The 17150-nt window shown below is 42.1% G+C and overlaps 1 protein-coding gene across 2 annotated transcripts in view; it reads right to left on the bottom strand.

Annotated features, from left to right (window-relative positions):
- Positions 1 to 17150, bottom strand: part of CACHD1 (cache domain containing 1) — a 183471-nt gene that overhangs the window by 78180 nt on the left and 88141 nt on the right. For both annotated transcript variants that reach the window (XM_006272603.4, XM_019489122.2), the window contains exon 3: positions 15160 to 15308. In XM_006272603.4, coding sequence (XP_006272665.4) covers positions 15160 to 15308 — 149 coding nt within the window. The remainder of the gene's footprint in view (positions 1 to 15159; positions 15309 to 17150) is intronic.

Here is a 17150-nt window from a genome sequence, read left to right as displayed (position 1 = left end):
TAGAGATGCCTTCTAGATAAATCTTCTAGATTCCTGAAAGACCCACAGCCATGTTTGTAATCTGGTTGCCTCCAAGTAACGCATCCAGCCTAAATTCCATTTAGTAAGATCCAGCCCATTCTCTTTGGTAAGTGGAGCTCTTGAAATATTCGAGCAATACATTTTACTCTAACTGAATGCGATTCCCCTTATCTCCCTCTTAACTCCTCGCGAGAGAAAGGATAAACAAAGAAAAGAGCCTGATAAAACCGAACTGCATTAGCAAATATTTAACCATCTGTTTAAAAAAGAGGGGAAAAACAGACCACTTCTGAAAGCAGTATCAGAGTCACAAAATAAATGATCTTTAAAAATAGGTTTGTCAGTTTACTTATTTAAACGGTTATAAAAATGGCCGTAATGCAAAGTTGTCAAGTAATATGTTTCCCTGATAAGTATTTCTCCATTCGATCTTTTCACAAATTGAGGCAGATAAAAGCATTCCTTACACTGTTATCAGCAGCCCTGACTAACGCACAAAAATACACCTCAAGCACCCCTGAATTGTATGTAAACAATACCAACTAAACAGAGGACAGCTCCATATTCTTAGCAACAGTGACACTGAACAAATACCATTACAGAACAGCTGAAGTAACTGTCTTTTGGAGATCCGTAAAATAAATGTATAGAAAAACTAGTACAGAAATCTATTTGTGTCTTGCAGGTAGAGAAACAAGGGTGCCTGTTTGTGCCCCCAGTGCATTGTGCATGTTGTGCACACATGCACATAATTCTCCTGCTGTCAAAGAGGATCCCAGGGGACATTTACAGTCTGGCATCAACAGGAAGTGGCTCAGGGTAGGAGTTTAAAGCAGGGTGGTGGGGTGAGAAGAGGGTGAATCAAATCCAAGACCAGGCAAGAGAATATTTCATTTCTATTTCAAAGGAAATCTAATCTCTTTCTTTTTTATTCTTTTTTTTTTTTGACTGACTGGAGGAAACTCTGGAAAAGGAGGTTCTGTCTTTAAGGCAAGTCAGCAGCAGCAGAACTACAGCCTTCATGCATTTATGCCCTTGTCTTTCTGATACAAAGGTTGCTGCAGCGGTGTAGGTGTGGCTTTGCAATTCTCAGACTGGACTATTGCACTGTACTCTATGGCCCAATTCAGTAAGGTACCTGAACACCTGCCAGTGGGACTGCACATTACTTAAGGAACATATTGAAATAAGGCATAGAGAAGTCTGGCTACCTTTAAAGACAAGGCAGAAAGCAAAGCAGGGCAGCACCATACAAACTACTCATTCAGAGAGGCATGAGCTTTCACCCTGCCTGGTCTTCTGCTTATCTTCAGACTAACACAGCTAACTACCTCTAAGACATCTAACTACCTCTCTGAAAAGACAAGGTAAAAGAAAATCAGTTGGTACAAAGCAAAGCTGTTCCTATTGGACTCAATTCTGCAAGGAGGAGTGTTGGTCTCTCACAGGAGACCCAAAGTATAGCTGGCCACTGTTCGGACTTGAACTTTTGCTCAAACTTTTGGTCCCATGGGCCAGAAGAATGGTATGGGGCTGGTCTGAGGGCCAAATCAAGCCCTGGGCATCAAGATCAGGCCCTATGCTACCTTCGCTTGGCCCCACACGCCCAGATCAGACGTGGGGGGCCTGCCCCTGCCCAGCCTGGGTTATCTGTCCCTGTGGCATGGTGCCACCCCTGCCCAGTCCCACACACCAGGATCTGGCCCTGCACACCTGATCTGGTAGCAGGTAAGTGGCACCATCACCAAATATCCAGACCTGTGGGGGGCTCCTTGAGCTGAATGGCATGACGCCAAGAGCCAGATCAGACTCATGGGCTGAGGACCCCTGGACTAGACTGCTTTTAATAATCCTTGCAGGCTTTCAGAGTTTATGGACATGCAGTTTTCTGTTTCTGAGAGGCGGCATATGCAGAGTGAGCTTCTCTCAGTAGGGTGCAGCTGGAAGCCTTAATTAAGCAGTACAGACATATCCCTAAGGTATCCAGAACAGGCCTCTTCCTTACCTGTGCCTTTCACATGGCACAACTCTGCTCCTCTGTAGACTGCACTACCTTCCACTTTCTTCCCAAGCAGAATTCCTGGCCCTAGTGACATCAGTGACAAAGCGCCTTCCACTTCAGTGAGGCCAGAGTTGACTAAAATGATTTCTAAGGCAGTGGTTTTCAACCTGTGTGCACAGACCCCTGGGGGTCTGCAGACTATGTCTAAAGGGGTTTGTGAAAGATGACTACGATCAAGCAAAAGTATGTGAATACCCACACACAGAATTCAAAGGGGTCCACACCTTCATTTGAAATTTCCAAAGGGTCTGCACCACCATCTGATGTTTTTTAGGGGTCTGCAAATAAAAAAAAGGTTGAAAAGCACTGTTCTAAGCTATAAAGGCAGGATACAGACATGGCATCGAACTTAAATTTAGATGCCTAAACTTCTGAAAAGTCTCTTACATCTACATGTGTTTAGCATCCTGTGAGATGCTTCCATTGAAAGCCCCTACAACAACAACGGCTCAAAAGGCCCGATTGCAAAGAGAAGTCTATCTATTCCTATTCATTTCCCTAATTGGTCCACAGAAAGGTTTTGTTGATTTTCACAGCTCATGGCTTTTGCTAAGACTCAAGTGGTGGATTAAGAGAGTTGTGATTGTGTTTGTGCACATACACATGCACAGCACTATTACATTAACATTTGTCAGTATGCTTGTTTTGTTAAATTTAATAATGCTTTATGCAAGGGGCAAGGATTTTGGGGGATGATATCTTCTATAGACAAGCCTCAGCCCTGAAGAAGAATGTTTTGCATTTGAAAGCCTGTCTAACTTTATCTCAACCATGCAGTTGCACCAATAAGATATCACCCCCCAAAAATCCTTGCCTCTCACATAGGGCTCCTATACACATGCAGTGAGGCTAGTCCAATGCACTGTAATTACAGCGCGTCATTGCAGATTTGATAATCTAGTCCAGGGGTGCTCAGCCCATGATTAGTCTAGTCTGCTGGACCATGATAATTACCACGCTCCAGCAGACTCCAACATCATGTGCATCAGCATCCCTGCACTGAAAAATGGTGGCGGGGGCACTTTGACTAAAGTTTGTTCAACAAGCTTTAGTTAAAATGTCCCCACTGCCATTTTTAGCATGGGGACACTGATACACATGATGCTCCGGGTGCTTTAAATTAGAGAGGAACCTAGGGCCACTCTAATTAAAGTGCTCCCCGCACTCCTCTCAAGCACGTATATAAAATGCCCAGAATTCCTTCATCACCATGGCTAAAGCACCACTCTGATACTACCATAATCACACATTATAAAATTCTATATGTTCAAAGACTCAGATTAGCCTTCTCTTATGCCAAATACAACACAACTCACTTCATACATGATGTAAATGTTAAATCATACAGATGTGCACACAGAGGTTATGAAGAGGATGGAGACGGATTATTATCTGTGGCTGCAAGGGACAGGACTAGGAGCAATGGCCTCAAATTACAGCAAGGAAAATTTAGGTTGGACATTAGGAAGAACTTGCTCATTCTGAGCCTCATTAAGCAATGGAACAAGTTGCCCCAAACATGATTCTGCCTTGAGGAGGGGGTTGGACTAGAAGACCTCGAGTAGTCCATTCCTTACCTACTGTTCTATGATAATATCTCTTTGGGTAGTAAATGCGCCTTCAAAAACACCAAACATATAAAAGGATATCAAGTGGACATACACACTGAGTGCTAGAGAGTCTATAAACAGCTAAATCAAAACCCCAACAGAAATGTATTTTTTCAGAAAAAATGTAAAGTAAAAGCTATCATAATTTGAAGAATATGCCCCCTTCACTGTTCACCTGAAGGATATTAGTAAGGGTATTGGGCCCAAACTGACAACTGAGGAAGAGGAAGTTACCAGACATAACTACATAGCTACAAATCACAGAAGGAATACAGGGAGGGATTGGCATTCAAATTATGGGATGTACCCCCAGAGGGAGGAAACAGAAATCAAAGGAAACAACAGTAGCATTGTTAATGTCCCTTATTCACCTCAATAAAGCCAAGAAGTGAGCTCTGCTTTATGTTACCATATTTACCCAAATCCAAGACAACTTTAAATTCAAAGTGGCCCCCCAATTATCAGATGCAGGACAGGGGGAGGGGGAGCAGGAGCTGCAAGGGGCAGGGTTCAGGGCTGGAGCTATAGCAGCCACCTGTTCCCCATCCCCACTACACTGTACTTGAATCTAAGATGAGAGGTTTTTTCCCCACATCAAATGGGGTGGAGGACCTAGCCTTGGATTTGAGTAAATACAGGTTTTTTTCTAATTTGTGAAATCTGTTAAAAGGTACATGCCCAGGTCTCAGGGAACCCATTCATCACTTAAAATTAAATAAACTTCTCAAAAGAAAGGACACAAACAGAAAACACCTCACCAGCCACTCTCTCAGAGGAAACTACCATAGGCATCTCAGCTACCCCCGGCTACTATACGACAGTGTAAGGAGACAGGGAGTTTGCAAATAGATCCAAGAATACTTAAATGGCTTGTGCTAATTACAACCCTCCTCTCTAACCAATGGCCAGCTAAACCATACTTTGAAACCTCAGGCTTAAATAGAATACATGACCTGCTGGGAGGCCCTTGCAGTGTCAGGCTACTGGAATCATGTAAGTGCAGATTAATTTGCCACAAACCCCAAACCCCCCCTCTGTTGGCCTGCTGTGGAACCGTGTTCCATGGTGTGAAGTAGATGCAGAAACAACCCGTGTTACCTCTTCCACATATAGTGAAACTGCTGCTTCTATTGAAACTTGGTCCATACTTAAGCAAGCCAGAAGATCTGGTCCTATAGGATAGTGAAACATTTAGAATACTGTAGATGTAGTTGCTTTTTTTAAGATGATTATAGTATTGGAGAAGTTCAGTGGACAGCAATCAGACTTATCCCAGGCCTCAGAGTATTTAGTTCTGCAGTGCAGAACCAGCCAAATAAACCTAATTTATATTTGGAAAAAAGACCATTTAGAGTGATGAACTCTTCAAATACTGGCATGGGATACAGGTGCATAACACTTAAAAGAACCTAATGCCATCATATTCCAAAACTTTTTTTTTTGTAGATATCACCACAGCTACTAGTCAATCTTCTCTCCCAGTGCTCAGGGAAGATCTTTCACGTGAGTTTTTCTCAAGGGATTATCTGTCTAGCATAAAAGATGGTGGTTATCACAGACAGTCAATAAAATAGTGGACCTGGCTATTCAAATAGCACTTATCTGACAAAGTGCTGAGCACCCAGTTGCTCTTTACTGACTTAAAGAGAATGCATGGGATGCTTGGAAGTTCTGAAGACAGCCTAAACATGGCTTTGGGAGCCTACTTTAGGGCAACAACTTTGGAAAATCCTCTATGTTTGGTGTTAGTAGACAGATTCATAGATGTGTCAGAAGGGACCTCAACAGATCATCCAGTCTGACCCCCTGCTTAGGCAGGAAAGAGTGCTGGGGTCAGAGGACCCCAGCCAGGTGCCTATCCAGCTTTCTCTTAAAGACCCCCAAGGTAGGGGAGAGCACTACCTCCCTTGGAAGCCCATTCCAAATTTTGGCCACCCTTACCATGAAGAAGTTTTTCCTGACGTCTAGCCTAAATGTGCTCTCTGTCAGTTTGTGACCATTGTTCCTTGTTACCCCAAGAGGCGCCCTGGTGAACAGAGCATCTCCTTGCTGCATTCCTCTAATGAATTTGTAGGCAGCCACAAGATCACCTCTCAGCCTTCTCTTGAGGAGGCTGAAGAGGTCCAGGTCCCTCAGTCTCTTCTCATAGGACTTGTCCTGTAAGCCCCTAACCATATAAGTGGCCCTCCTCTGGGCCCTCTCTAGTCTATCAACATCCTTCTTGAAGTACAGCGCCCAAAACTGGACGCAGTACTCCAACTGTGGTCTGACCAATACCATATAGAGGGGAAATATCACCTCCTTGGTGGTACCTGTCATGCATTAGCAGATGCATAATAAAGCAGTTAGCTTTGCTGATGATTTCATCACACTGACGACTCATGTTCATCTTGGAGTCCACTATGATTCTGAGATCCCTTTCCACTTCTGTGTTGCTAAGAGGGTCACTTTCCAGCCAGTAGGTGTCCGGGATATTTTTGCACCCTAAGTGCAGCACTCTGCACTTGTCCTGTTGTACTGCATCCTATTGTGTACTGCCCACTTTTCTACCCTGTCCAGGTCTGCCTGCAATTGTTCCCTACCCTTGGAGTGTTCACTTCACCCCACAATTTAGTATCGTCCACAAACTTGGACAGAGTACACTTCACACCCACACCCAAGTCACTGATGAAGATATTGAAAAGTACAGGTCCAAGGACTAAACTCTGCAGGACCCCACTACCCACATCCTTCCAGGTCAATACCAACCCGTCTACTACTACACCACAATTGGCTAAGCCAATTTGCCACACACTGGACTGTGTAACATCTGTCACACCCTCTTAATTTATTTATGAGAATGGGATGAGATACCATATCGAAGGCCTTGCTAAAGTTCAAGAAAATTACATTACAATTTTAGGAAGAACTTCTTCACAGTTCGAGTGGCCAAGGTCTGGAACGGGCTCCCAAGGGAGGTGGTGGTCTCCCCTACCCTGGGGGTCTTCAAGAGGAGGTTAGACGAGTATCTAGCTGGGGTCATTTAGACCCAGCACTCTTTCCTGCTTATGCAGGGGGTCGGACTTGATGATCTATTGAGGTCCCTTCCAACCCTAACATCTATGAATCTATGAATCTACATCCACCTCTACTCCTGTGTCTAAGCATTTTGTGACCACCTCAGAAAACAAAACCAGATTGGTCAGGCATGGACTACCTGCTACAAAACCATGCTGGTTTCCCTGCTGCATTATTTTTCCCACTGGACTCCCACAAATACGATCCTTCATAATCTTTTCAAAGACCTTTCCAAGGATGGAGGTGAGACTGACTGGCCTATAATTACATGGACCCTCCTTCCTCCCCTTCTTGACAACAGGGACCACACTGGCCCTTTTCCAGTCCTCCGGGACCTGAGCTGAGAGTCACGAGCGCTCAAACAGCCGTGCCAGTGGTTCTGCTATGACACCAGTCAAGTCCTTCAGTACTCTCGGATGCAGCTCATCCGGGCCTGCTGACTTGAACAAATCTGGTCCATTCAAGTGACTCTGCACCAAGTCAGCATTGACAGTTGGTAGGCTGGTGTCCTTCTGATGCCCATCTAAGAACCCATTAGGAGACTTATCTTCAGCCCTATTCAGGAACACTGAGGCAAAAAAACTCATTGAATAGCTCAGCCTTGTCCCCCCAGTCTGCACTAATTGCTCCTTCTTGTTCAGTAGGGGTCCTATGCTGCCCTGAGCCTTCCTTTTACTCTCTACATACCTAAAAGACTTTTTGTTGTCTTTAATTTGTGTTTCCAGTCTCAGCTCTGTAGTTGATTTGGCCTTTCTAACTGCCTCCCTGCAAGTGTGGGCCAAGTAGGTATACTCCTCCTTGGCAGCTTCCCCCTGCTTCCACCGCCTATATGCCTTCTTTTTTGCCCTTAGGCTCTCCTGGATTTCCCTGTTTAGCCAAGGAAGTTTTTTGGCTCCTTTGCCCCTTTTCCCTTGTATTGGGATCGTCTCCTTCTGCGTCCAAAGGATCGCTTCCTTTAGGTAAGGCAGAGTCCTTTCAGACTACCTGGGCCACCTCTATCTGAACTTACAGAAGAAGCCACTAGCGCTTCGCTTCAAAGCATGTGCTGGATTTCAAGTACTACACTGTATGAATTCCTCTGCTTCTGGAAAACCACTGTACATCTGATGCACTAGCAACTCTTCCAGTTTTAGACTCCTTCTTTCCCACCCCCCCATTATAGCTAGACTTTTCTGTTTTTAAACATTGTGACAATGGAACCACAAATGCAAAACAGTTCTACCTAAAACAGAGAAGCACAAAGGATGGAGAAGAAAACTAAAAGTATGTAGATTATGCTATGTGGCTCTGATTCAGCATTCTTTTTAGCAAAGCATGTAAGCATGTGCTCAATTTTAAGTATGCAATTATTCCAGTAACATCAGTGCACGCTTAAATGTTTAGCAAAACAGGGATGAGTGTAGCCACATATTTAAATCCTTTCCTGGGAGTAACTACTACCAAAACTCAAAAAAAAAAAAAACCCTGTTAATGATAGCCTCCCTTGTTGAGTGGATTTTCTATTTAGTATTAATAGAATCCAAAATAAAAATGTTCTATTTTCTATTTGGTATTAAAATAGAATCCAAAATAAAAAATATTCCACTGAACACACTTCTGATGAGAGGATTAGAGAACACACATGATAGATGTTAGTTATACTGCTTAATGCAAACCTGGGAAGTCCTTCAGTGGAATGCATACTGTGGAGCATGGTTTAATAACCTAAAGAATAGCCAGGCCGCTGATTCTGAAGTCCAAGAAACAGGGTTATGTGCTCATCATTCCAATGTAGCCGCTTCTAACAAACTGCATTTTGAGTTCTGTCCTAAAATCCAGATGTTTTAATGTGCTCATTGGTGTAGTTGCTGATGTTCTGCTAAATATCAACAGCTGTCAGCTACATTAAGAACACAAGTTTTGGGGGGAGAGTCGGATGGGGGGGGGGGAGGGGAAAGAGGGGGAGAAGAAGTGGCGAGAGACACCAGGAGGGAAAAAATGTTCCTCGCACATGTATAAGAATTTGCATTACTATGATTTCTCAATGAATAATAAAAATTAAAAACTATTTGTCAATGTCTTGGAAAGAGGCTTGTACTAGTTTTCAATGAGCGCTATCTCAATGTAAATCCACAAAATTAGTAAACAGAGGTCTGGTTTAAGAAATGATTATAGAACCAACTGCTCATACCAAACTTCAGTGCACTCTATAATAAAGTTATTCCCTTGGACCCTGCACGATAACACCTCTGTCTCCAGAATTACATAATAGCAAAAAACTACATATTGTATTACCTGGCATCTCTCACTACCCAATTAAAAGCTTAAATCCAGAACTTATTTTACACCTTTTCCCTCTAAACCAATGTTCAGAATTTTCCAGCCATATCCCAACACATACGTTCTGTCACATTTTAATCTTTTGGTCAAAACCCCATCCTTCTCCTCTGTGCACAAATGCTAAGCTCTTTTTAATGAAATCTTTTCCCATTAACCACATTTTTCCTCACAATAGCCTGACACGAATACTTTGTTTAAACTTCCCAAAAAACAGGCAAAACTCCATGGCACTGAAATGGCAAAACAGACACAAATTTTTGGAGGAGAATTTGGTGCAAAATCTGCTATAAAAAGTACCTAAATAATTTGGATTCTGCTTGCTTACAGAGCTAAACAGCCATGCTTCCTCCTACTGTTGTGTAATAATCCAGTTTTTCTGATACTCTCTTCAACCCAAGTCAGGATGCTTGGGTTCCCCTTCTCCCATAGGTAAAAAAAAGTTCGAAGTGACACCATATGGAATCTTACGGGTTGATGACCTAAAAATAAATGACAACTACAGTGAAGGAGGTTTCCTTGAGCTTGGTGAAGTGTTTAGACCAGTGGTTCTCTATCTTCTTACTCAAGGCGCCCCTTGCAAAGTGCCAGTTTCTTAGTTTTCACTTGTTTTTCTGACTACAGAACAATGATAAAGCAATTCTTCTGTTGCAAAGAACTCAGAAAGACCACAACAGGTCAGAATGGTTTTAACATCCTGGATTCTTATTTGAAAACTCTAGGTTTATCTTGTGAATAACATTTGCACACCTAACAGTGCTAAACACTGCTGCACCACCCTTGAATGGCACCCTGCACCACCCTTGAAAGGATCTCAAATCACCCTAGACGGTTATACAAGATGATCAGGAAAATAAGAGAAATAGACATAAAATAAGTTTTCTATGTAAAAAAGGCCTGATATACTCAATTTTCTTTATAGCAGTGCTGATCTGATATCAGACCGACATATCAATGCACCTCTAGACAGTACCATATTTTCTTGTACACAGCATGCATCTTGTTCCAAAAAATAGATGCTGGAAATTGGAGTGTGCATTATATGTGAGAAATACAGAAGGAGCAGTTTCTGCTGTTTACCACAGAAAAGTTAAAGCAAAATCTGCTAGGACCCCTAGGGAGTAGGACGATGAGCAGGCTTGGCTCCCTACCTGCTGCTACTCAGTTACTTATTACAAGGAAAGATCTTTTTAGTTCATTTTGCCTTTCAAAAACAAGGTGCATATCTTATACTGTGCAACACCGTATGCAAGAAAAGATCACAGCAATGCTTACTCTCGCCAAGTACTAAAACAGGCTACCTGACAAAGAAGAAATTGTAGCTGCTCTCATTTAATAGATGACATACAGAAAAGTGCCAGTTACAATACAAATGCTTTGCAACTTACAAAACAGAGGGAAGCTGGTGGGGGAGGGGGAGAAAGCTTTAAGTATATACAAATGGTCGAATTATTACCAGCACAAAATGGTAATGCAGAACACACGGAAATCAGTGTTAGCTCAGTTCTAACACCACGGCTTCTCCCAGTGAGCTAGCCAATCAAGACAAAACAGCACTATTGTCACAAAAGCTTATATGCTAACCTTAACACTTACGGCTGCTTTACATTTAAAAGTCATCAAAAGTAGCATAAATTTCTGATTGTGGATTTTGTGGATTTGAATCTTCTCACAACTGTACTGTTATTACCAAGTTCAAAAATACAAAGTCCAGATAAAGCAGTAGGATGGAGCTATGACTGAAATACCTGCTTATACAAAAGATATCAGGATAAAGATTTTGAATAATGGATGCCTAATGTTAAGCTCCCAAGTACCTACTCAGGCATTTGAACGGGTCCTTATTTTTATAGTTCAGTGGGAAATTATGGCTAATCAGCACTTCTGAAAAATCAGGCCACTTATGATCTTAACATGAAAATGAACTGAAATTTGAAAATTTTAGGCCAGGACCATTACCTGGATAGAGATACAAATCTTAAATCACCAATGCTGTTCTTATTCTTGGAAGTGAAGGCATTCTCCTCCTCCAGCCTTCTGCAAAAAAGTAACACCTAGTACTGCATTACCCAGCTTAGCTTCTTCCTTTTAATGAAAGGATTCTGCCTGACAAAGCAAATAACCAAATTCTGATCGCAGAGCACAGAACTAGATCCCAGACTCACGTTTTAGGTACTAGTTAGCACACTGGATTGTGGAGGTGAGCTGCCTTCCTGACGCTCCAAGCAGACAGCTTGAAACAAGTCTCTGACAAATGTGAACTTTCTCGCCTGCCTGCTCATCACACAGAGGTGCTAACTAAGACCCAGCAATGGCCCATTAAATGTCAATTTGACATGATATTCTTCTGTTAGTAGAAGAACGTTAACAGCAGATGAGGTGGGAAAAGGAAGCCAAGCCCACAGACTGGAACTGGGAGGGTCTGCACGCAAAGGAATGCAGAAGAATTAAAGGAAGAGGGGTGCAGGCAAGAAGTAGGGAAGGAAAAAAAGGGAGAAAAAAACTAAATGTTAATATCCCAGAAATCAATAAGTGAATATTTCATTCCAGTGAAGCATGCTAAATTTGACTTAAAGCAGTACGGGCCTAACTTTTGGCAGACATGCCACAAATTAGCTCAGCACCCTCCACCAGTGCCGCTTTGACCCCCTTCCCTTGCTTTCTGCTCTCAGCCCTGTGCTTCTTACCTGCTCTACTTTCTGCTTCCTTCACTGTGCTCCAATGCCTGATGTTCTGCTTTACTATCTGCCCACTCTGCTACATACCACACTCAGAGGCTGCCCATGTCACTTGTGTTACCTGTGCCACAGGTTGGTTACCCCTGACTTAAAGCATTTAAAACGTAGCAATACTAATGAAACAATGCTTGGTTTTTTAAATAGGTCATGTTTTCTATTCCTTCTTTCTATAACCTTCCATTGCCATTTGTGGAAAGATCTTGGTAGACCTGGGGAATTATAGGTTTATACAGACATTTGGGGAGTTTAGGTCAAATTAAAAATGGCCACCTAATCTAAATTAACTCGGGAGAGGAGTGGGACTAGCAGGGGCAGGGCTTGGCAGAATTGGGGGAAAGCAGGCTTGGGGTGGAAACTGGGGAGGCTCCAGGAGGGGCTATTATAATAGGAACAGGGGCTATTTTCAGCCCCCACCAACCTCCCCCACCCCCAGACAAATGAAACTCCCACGCCATCCCACCCACCCCTCCCCCAACCCTGACTTACTTCTATCAGCTCCCAGCTCCAGTGAAGGCTGGTAAAATCTGCACGGAGAGGCTTGCAGGGGAAGGGGGGGGGGGAAGGGGGCTTTGCTGGTCTATGGGGGGGCGTAAAAATAGTCCAGTGTCTTAGGGTGGGGGGAGGTTAGGAAAAGTACAGCCTGGACTTGGGGCCAGCAGCTGGGCTTTTCCAGCCCCAGGGATGTGCTGGGAACTGTTCAGAAATTCAATCAGATTGGTTTTGCCAGACCCGATCTAAGTCAGACTGCCTCAGAGGCAGGGTTAGCTTGGATTGGATCGGCCAGTTTTACACCAATCTAAACTTTCTGAACTTCTGTCATTCACAGTTAGGTCAATCTAAGTGTAAGGTCCAGACTTGGACCTTACACTTAGATTGGGTGGCCATTTGTACATGATCTAATTAACCTGAACATCTGTATGTACTCTATGTATTCCATTTATCCTGTCCTTAGATAATAATTAAACATCTAATTTGGTCTTCTTCATAAATTGGATGAGCCTGATGAAACAATAGCAAACAACCAACTGGGAATTACCTAACAAATTCAGTATTATTTTGCCCATTAATCAGTTGGAGAGATTGCATTTCGACTCTCAGGAGATTCTCTTGAAACAAGACCCCCTCACCACTACCTTCTGTATTTTACGAGCATGGTTCCTACCAATTTTCTTAATCTGTGAAGAATTCCTGTATTAAAACCATTCCCGGTCCTGTGTTTTCAGCTTCCAAGTTACTTCTAAGTTGCTTTATTGAAAAAAAATGTGGAGTAAAAGTAATACTTAGGAAAGGTGCCAGATTACCAGTATTGATGACTGAAGTCTTTAAAACAAAACCGAACTAAACTTTAACCCTCTGAAACATGCACAATGAAGCTACAAGTTGCCCTCCCATGTTTTGCCCCCTGCTGAGCATTTATATTACTGTTGATTGGTAGCTCTTATCACTAGGAGTTGAGAGGGGAGCAAATTCTCTGTTCTCCTTTAATTCTTGATCTTTTGTCCTGAAGCTGCCAAAAAAAAGGTCAATTAGCTCCAGTATTAGTATTCTGATGTGGGCATCCTGTCTACTCTGAGCTGGCTTGAGACTAACAAATTTACTACATCCAGACCACTGAATTGGGAGCGAACAGTTGTTTGCAGCCATCTGAGACTTAACTCCATTAAGGTTTTGACCAGTCAAAATAAATACAAACAAGTCGCATTTCTCCCCAGTTCTGAAACCGTGCCATAGTTGTGGGTTATATTGTATCTGGACATTTAAGTACAGCAAGTAATTTATATTTTGTTGCAGTGCTTCTTTTCCTCTATATAATAAACGTGAGTTTGTTACTTCTACATGTGTGGGCCCGGAGCAGTCCGAGGCCCTTTTTTCGCGCGGGGGGCTGTGGCCAGCAGCCCGGACACGCCGGGTCGGGGAAGGCAGGTGGCATGCTAGAATTAGGCATGGCGCTTAATGGTTGATTTAAGATTGTTTACTTACACCGTAGATGGTCGCAGTGCAGGCTGGAAAACTTCCAGGAAAACTTCACTTAAGTCCCAGTTTAAGGACTCGGACAGAGCTCTGGATTCACTCACACGAAGTTTGCTAGGCTCCGTGGAACTTTTGTGCGCAGGGAAGGGTACGTCGAGGGATCGTTCGGCGACGGGGAGAGGCGAGAGGCTGATCAGACCCCTATAGCCTTCTTGATATACACACTGGGTCCAATAGGCTCCGCAGCGCTTAGAGATCTTCACGAGACGTGAAGTCTCCTCCTCCTGATGTTCGTGGAGTCCTCCAACTTGGGTGGAAACCACTCAAGCCTCTTATACGGCTAGCAAGCCAATCGCTAGCCGCCACGTAGGAATAATTTAGAACTGACCAATAGTGGGGCACAAATTTAAATACAAATGGTGGGAACTCCTTGCAACGTGCATCTCCTTTCTGCAGCTAAGAAATGCACCCTGCAAAGAAAGCTACAAAGGGCGGGAAATAATTCAGCAGTGCCAAAGCACACACAAACAAAAATCACACCCTTGGGTTGTGACATTACAGAGATAAAGACTCACTGTCCTTAAGAGCAGAATCTGTTTACAAATACAGCTTGCAGAACTTGGTCAACACATTTCATCTCAACCCTACCCTTCCCTTCCTAAAAGGCTACTTAATTCAGTCTGGGTTTTTAAATGGAAGAATTCTCAGCTGCACTTTCTGACAAACAAAGACCCATCTCCCTCATCACTAGTAACCACACACATGGAAGATCAGACTCCAATAAAAGCAACCACCGAACTCATTGAGGAAAAAGGTTATGCTGTTACTGGAAACTAAAACTGCCTAATACAAGTGGAAAAACAAACAGGCTTGGTAACTCCATTATGCCATACTAGCAAAGATGACTTTCCAGACTTTCAAAAAATTCGTATTTGAACAACACAAAACCAGTAACACTCACTCACCAAAAAATGTTTCCATTTTTACCCAAATAATGCATCAGTTCTCAGCAAGTCCAATCTAACATTGTAACATTTTAAAAATACTTCCTAAAAGTTTAGTAAGTGGTAAGTTTAGCAAGTTTGGCAAGTTTCATTAATGTCATGCATACAATTAAGGGTAACAACAACAATAGCAACAACAACAACATTATCACTATTATGATTTTTACCTTTGTACAAGGGCTAGCACAATGGGATTCTGGCACCTACAAGCAAACAAACAAGAGCCAGGATAGGACTTGTCTTTCCCCCTTTCCCAGTGCACACAATTCTTGCAGGTAACACCCAGTTGCATTAAAAAAGCACTTTCATCCTAACCAATTGCTTTTTCCTTCTCTACAACATAACTGAAAGTACAAGTAGCCTTAGCATGCAATACTTACTCCATCATAGAGGGTGGAATAGTACAGCAGTCTTGGATTGCAGTCAAGGGCGAGGTCAGATGAGCCGTATATGATGCTTCCACTACCTGTTTGTTACGATTCACCACATCCAAGTAGCGGTTAAACTTCTCACGGATTTTTTTTGCTAGCTGGAAACAAAATTAAAAACCACTGAAAATTAAGTCAAAGATACTTTGTATTGTTCTTCTGCCATACTTATGAACAAGGATCCTAGTTTTCTGATTTAAAATCCACATTTTTCCATGATTAAAATGGAAACCACTATCTAGAGCTATCTCTAGATAGTGATGTTCCATTTAATCATGGAAAAATGTGAATTTGGGGTTACTTTTTTTTTTAACCGAAAATTGGGGATTTTTTTTAAATCAGAGAAAACCAGGATCCTTGATAATGAACCTGATTAAAAGAAACGTGTCCTTATTAAAATGACACTTTTTATCTTTATTAAAGATTAAAATTCTAGGCCTTCATGATATCACTTCATTTTCACAGTGTAGGAAGGATGAGCATCATATCAAGTCAAATAACTGACAAACTGACCAAGAAAGCCGTCCATTTAATATGATGAAATATATCCCCAGTTGTACAACCTTTACCCAACATTGTCACTTTTCATACATGTATTTCATTACATCCAACTCTCTATTAAGGCAGCAAACATCTTAGGAATTGGTTGAAGCTCTTAGTAGTGCTACTTCACTTCCACCCTAGTCAAATAATTCAATTTGTTCTGAGAAGGACAAACAAGGACATGATGGAAATCAAAGTAAGTAGGCCAAAAGTATAAAACATGAGCATGGGCACCTAAATCCATGCAAGAAACCCAATTTACAGAGATGTCAAACACCCAGAAAGCAAATCAATTTCAGGGTCCTCTGGGACTTGCCTGGGGTGTTTGTGTATGTTGGGAGTTGGAGGAGCAGGATCCACCCTCTTACTGAATGAAGGTGTTCAACTTTAGACACTCTAGGTCTAGGTATTCTTTCAAATTTAATAAACAATAAAGCAATGAAATACAGCAAACAATATTACCAGAAAAAATAGGATTTGCAAGAAACAGGTACTGGGCTTTTTGCTTCAGTATACCCTAGGTAGAGAAATGACTTGACAAAACCACTAAAAAAAGCTGTACACCAAGAAATGCAATTGGTTGCTTTAGATACCCAAGACTGACAAATGCCTTTCCTAACTATTATTAACAGGACTTTTCATCATGATTTACTTCTTTATGTGAATAATGAGACCCATACTGATAACAGCAGTTACTTTGCCTCCATTGTTCCCATCAAATACTACAACTCAATTACAGGTCTCCAAGGAGCATAGTTTTTAACAGAATGCTGTTCAAATGAAATGAGTGGTTGAATTATAACTAATTGGTTTTGTAGAATGATTTATTACTAACACACCAGAGAACTATTAATGACCTTCTCCAAGTTATACATCTAACACTATTAAAGTGCTCTCAATTGTTGGGTAGTAGCAGAGGAGGTACTCACTTTTTCTATTTCTTTCTTTTTGTCTGTGCCCTTCAACACATTAAATGTAACATCCAAAATACCTGATCCCCTTAAGCTTTGTGACAATTCAAACAAGACAACATTTAAAAATTCAGTGTTTAAATTTCATGTCACAATACTTTGGTCTCAAGCCTGGGCAACTGAAGTGGCTTTAGTCAGCAAGTTCTGTAGAAACCAGACCTTTGAATCGACACACCATAACCTTCAGTTCCATATTAAAAGTTATGGGGAGTAGAGAGAGCTTGAGTCTGCTGATAAAAAAGAACCATGAGAGTTTCATTAACAGTAACAAAATTAATACAAACCACATGTAAAGAACAGTTACATAAGGGCACTTCTTTAGAATCATTTCTAGTTGGAGGAATAGTGTATGTAGTGCGGTTTCTGGTACAGAATTTACCTTTGTTTTGTTTTGCTGTTCCAGATTATGTAGCAAGAAACCCATGCCCA

This window comes from Alligator mississippiensis, chromosome 5 (assembly GCF_030867095.1).
Source record: "Alligator mississippiensis isolate rAllMis1 chromosome 5, rAllMis1, whole genome shotgun sequence".
NCBI lineage: Eukaryota > Metazoa > Chordata > Crocodylia > Alligatoridae > Alligator > Alligator mississippiensis.
Note: the sequence above shows the minus strand (reverse complement) of the source record. Positions and strands in the feature narration are given on the sequence as shown.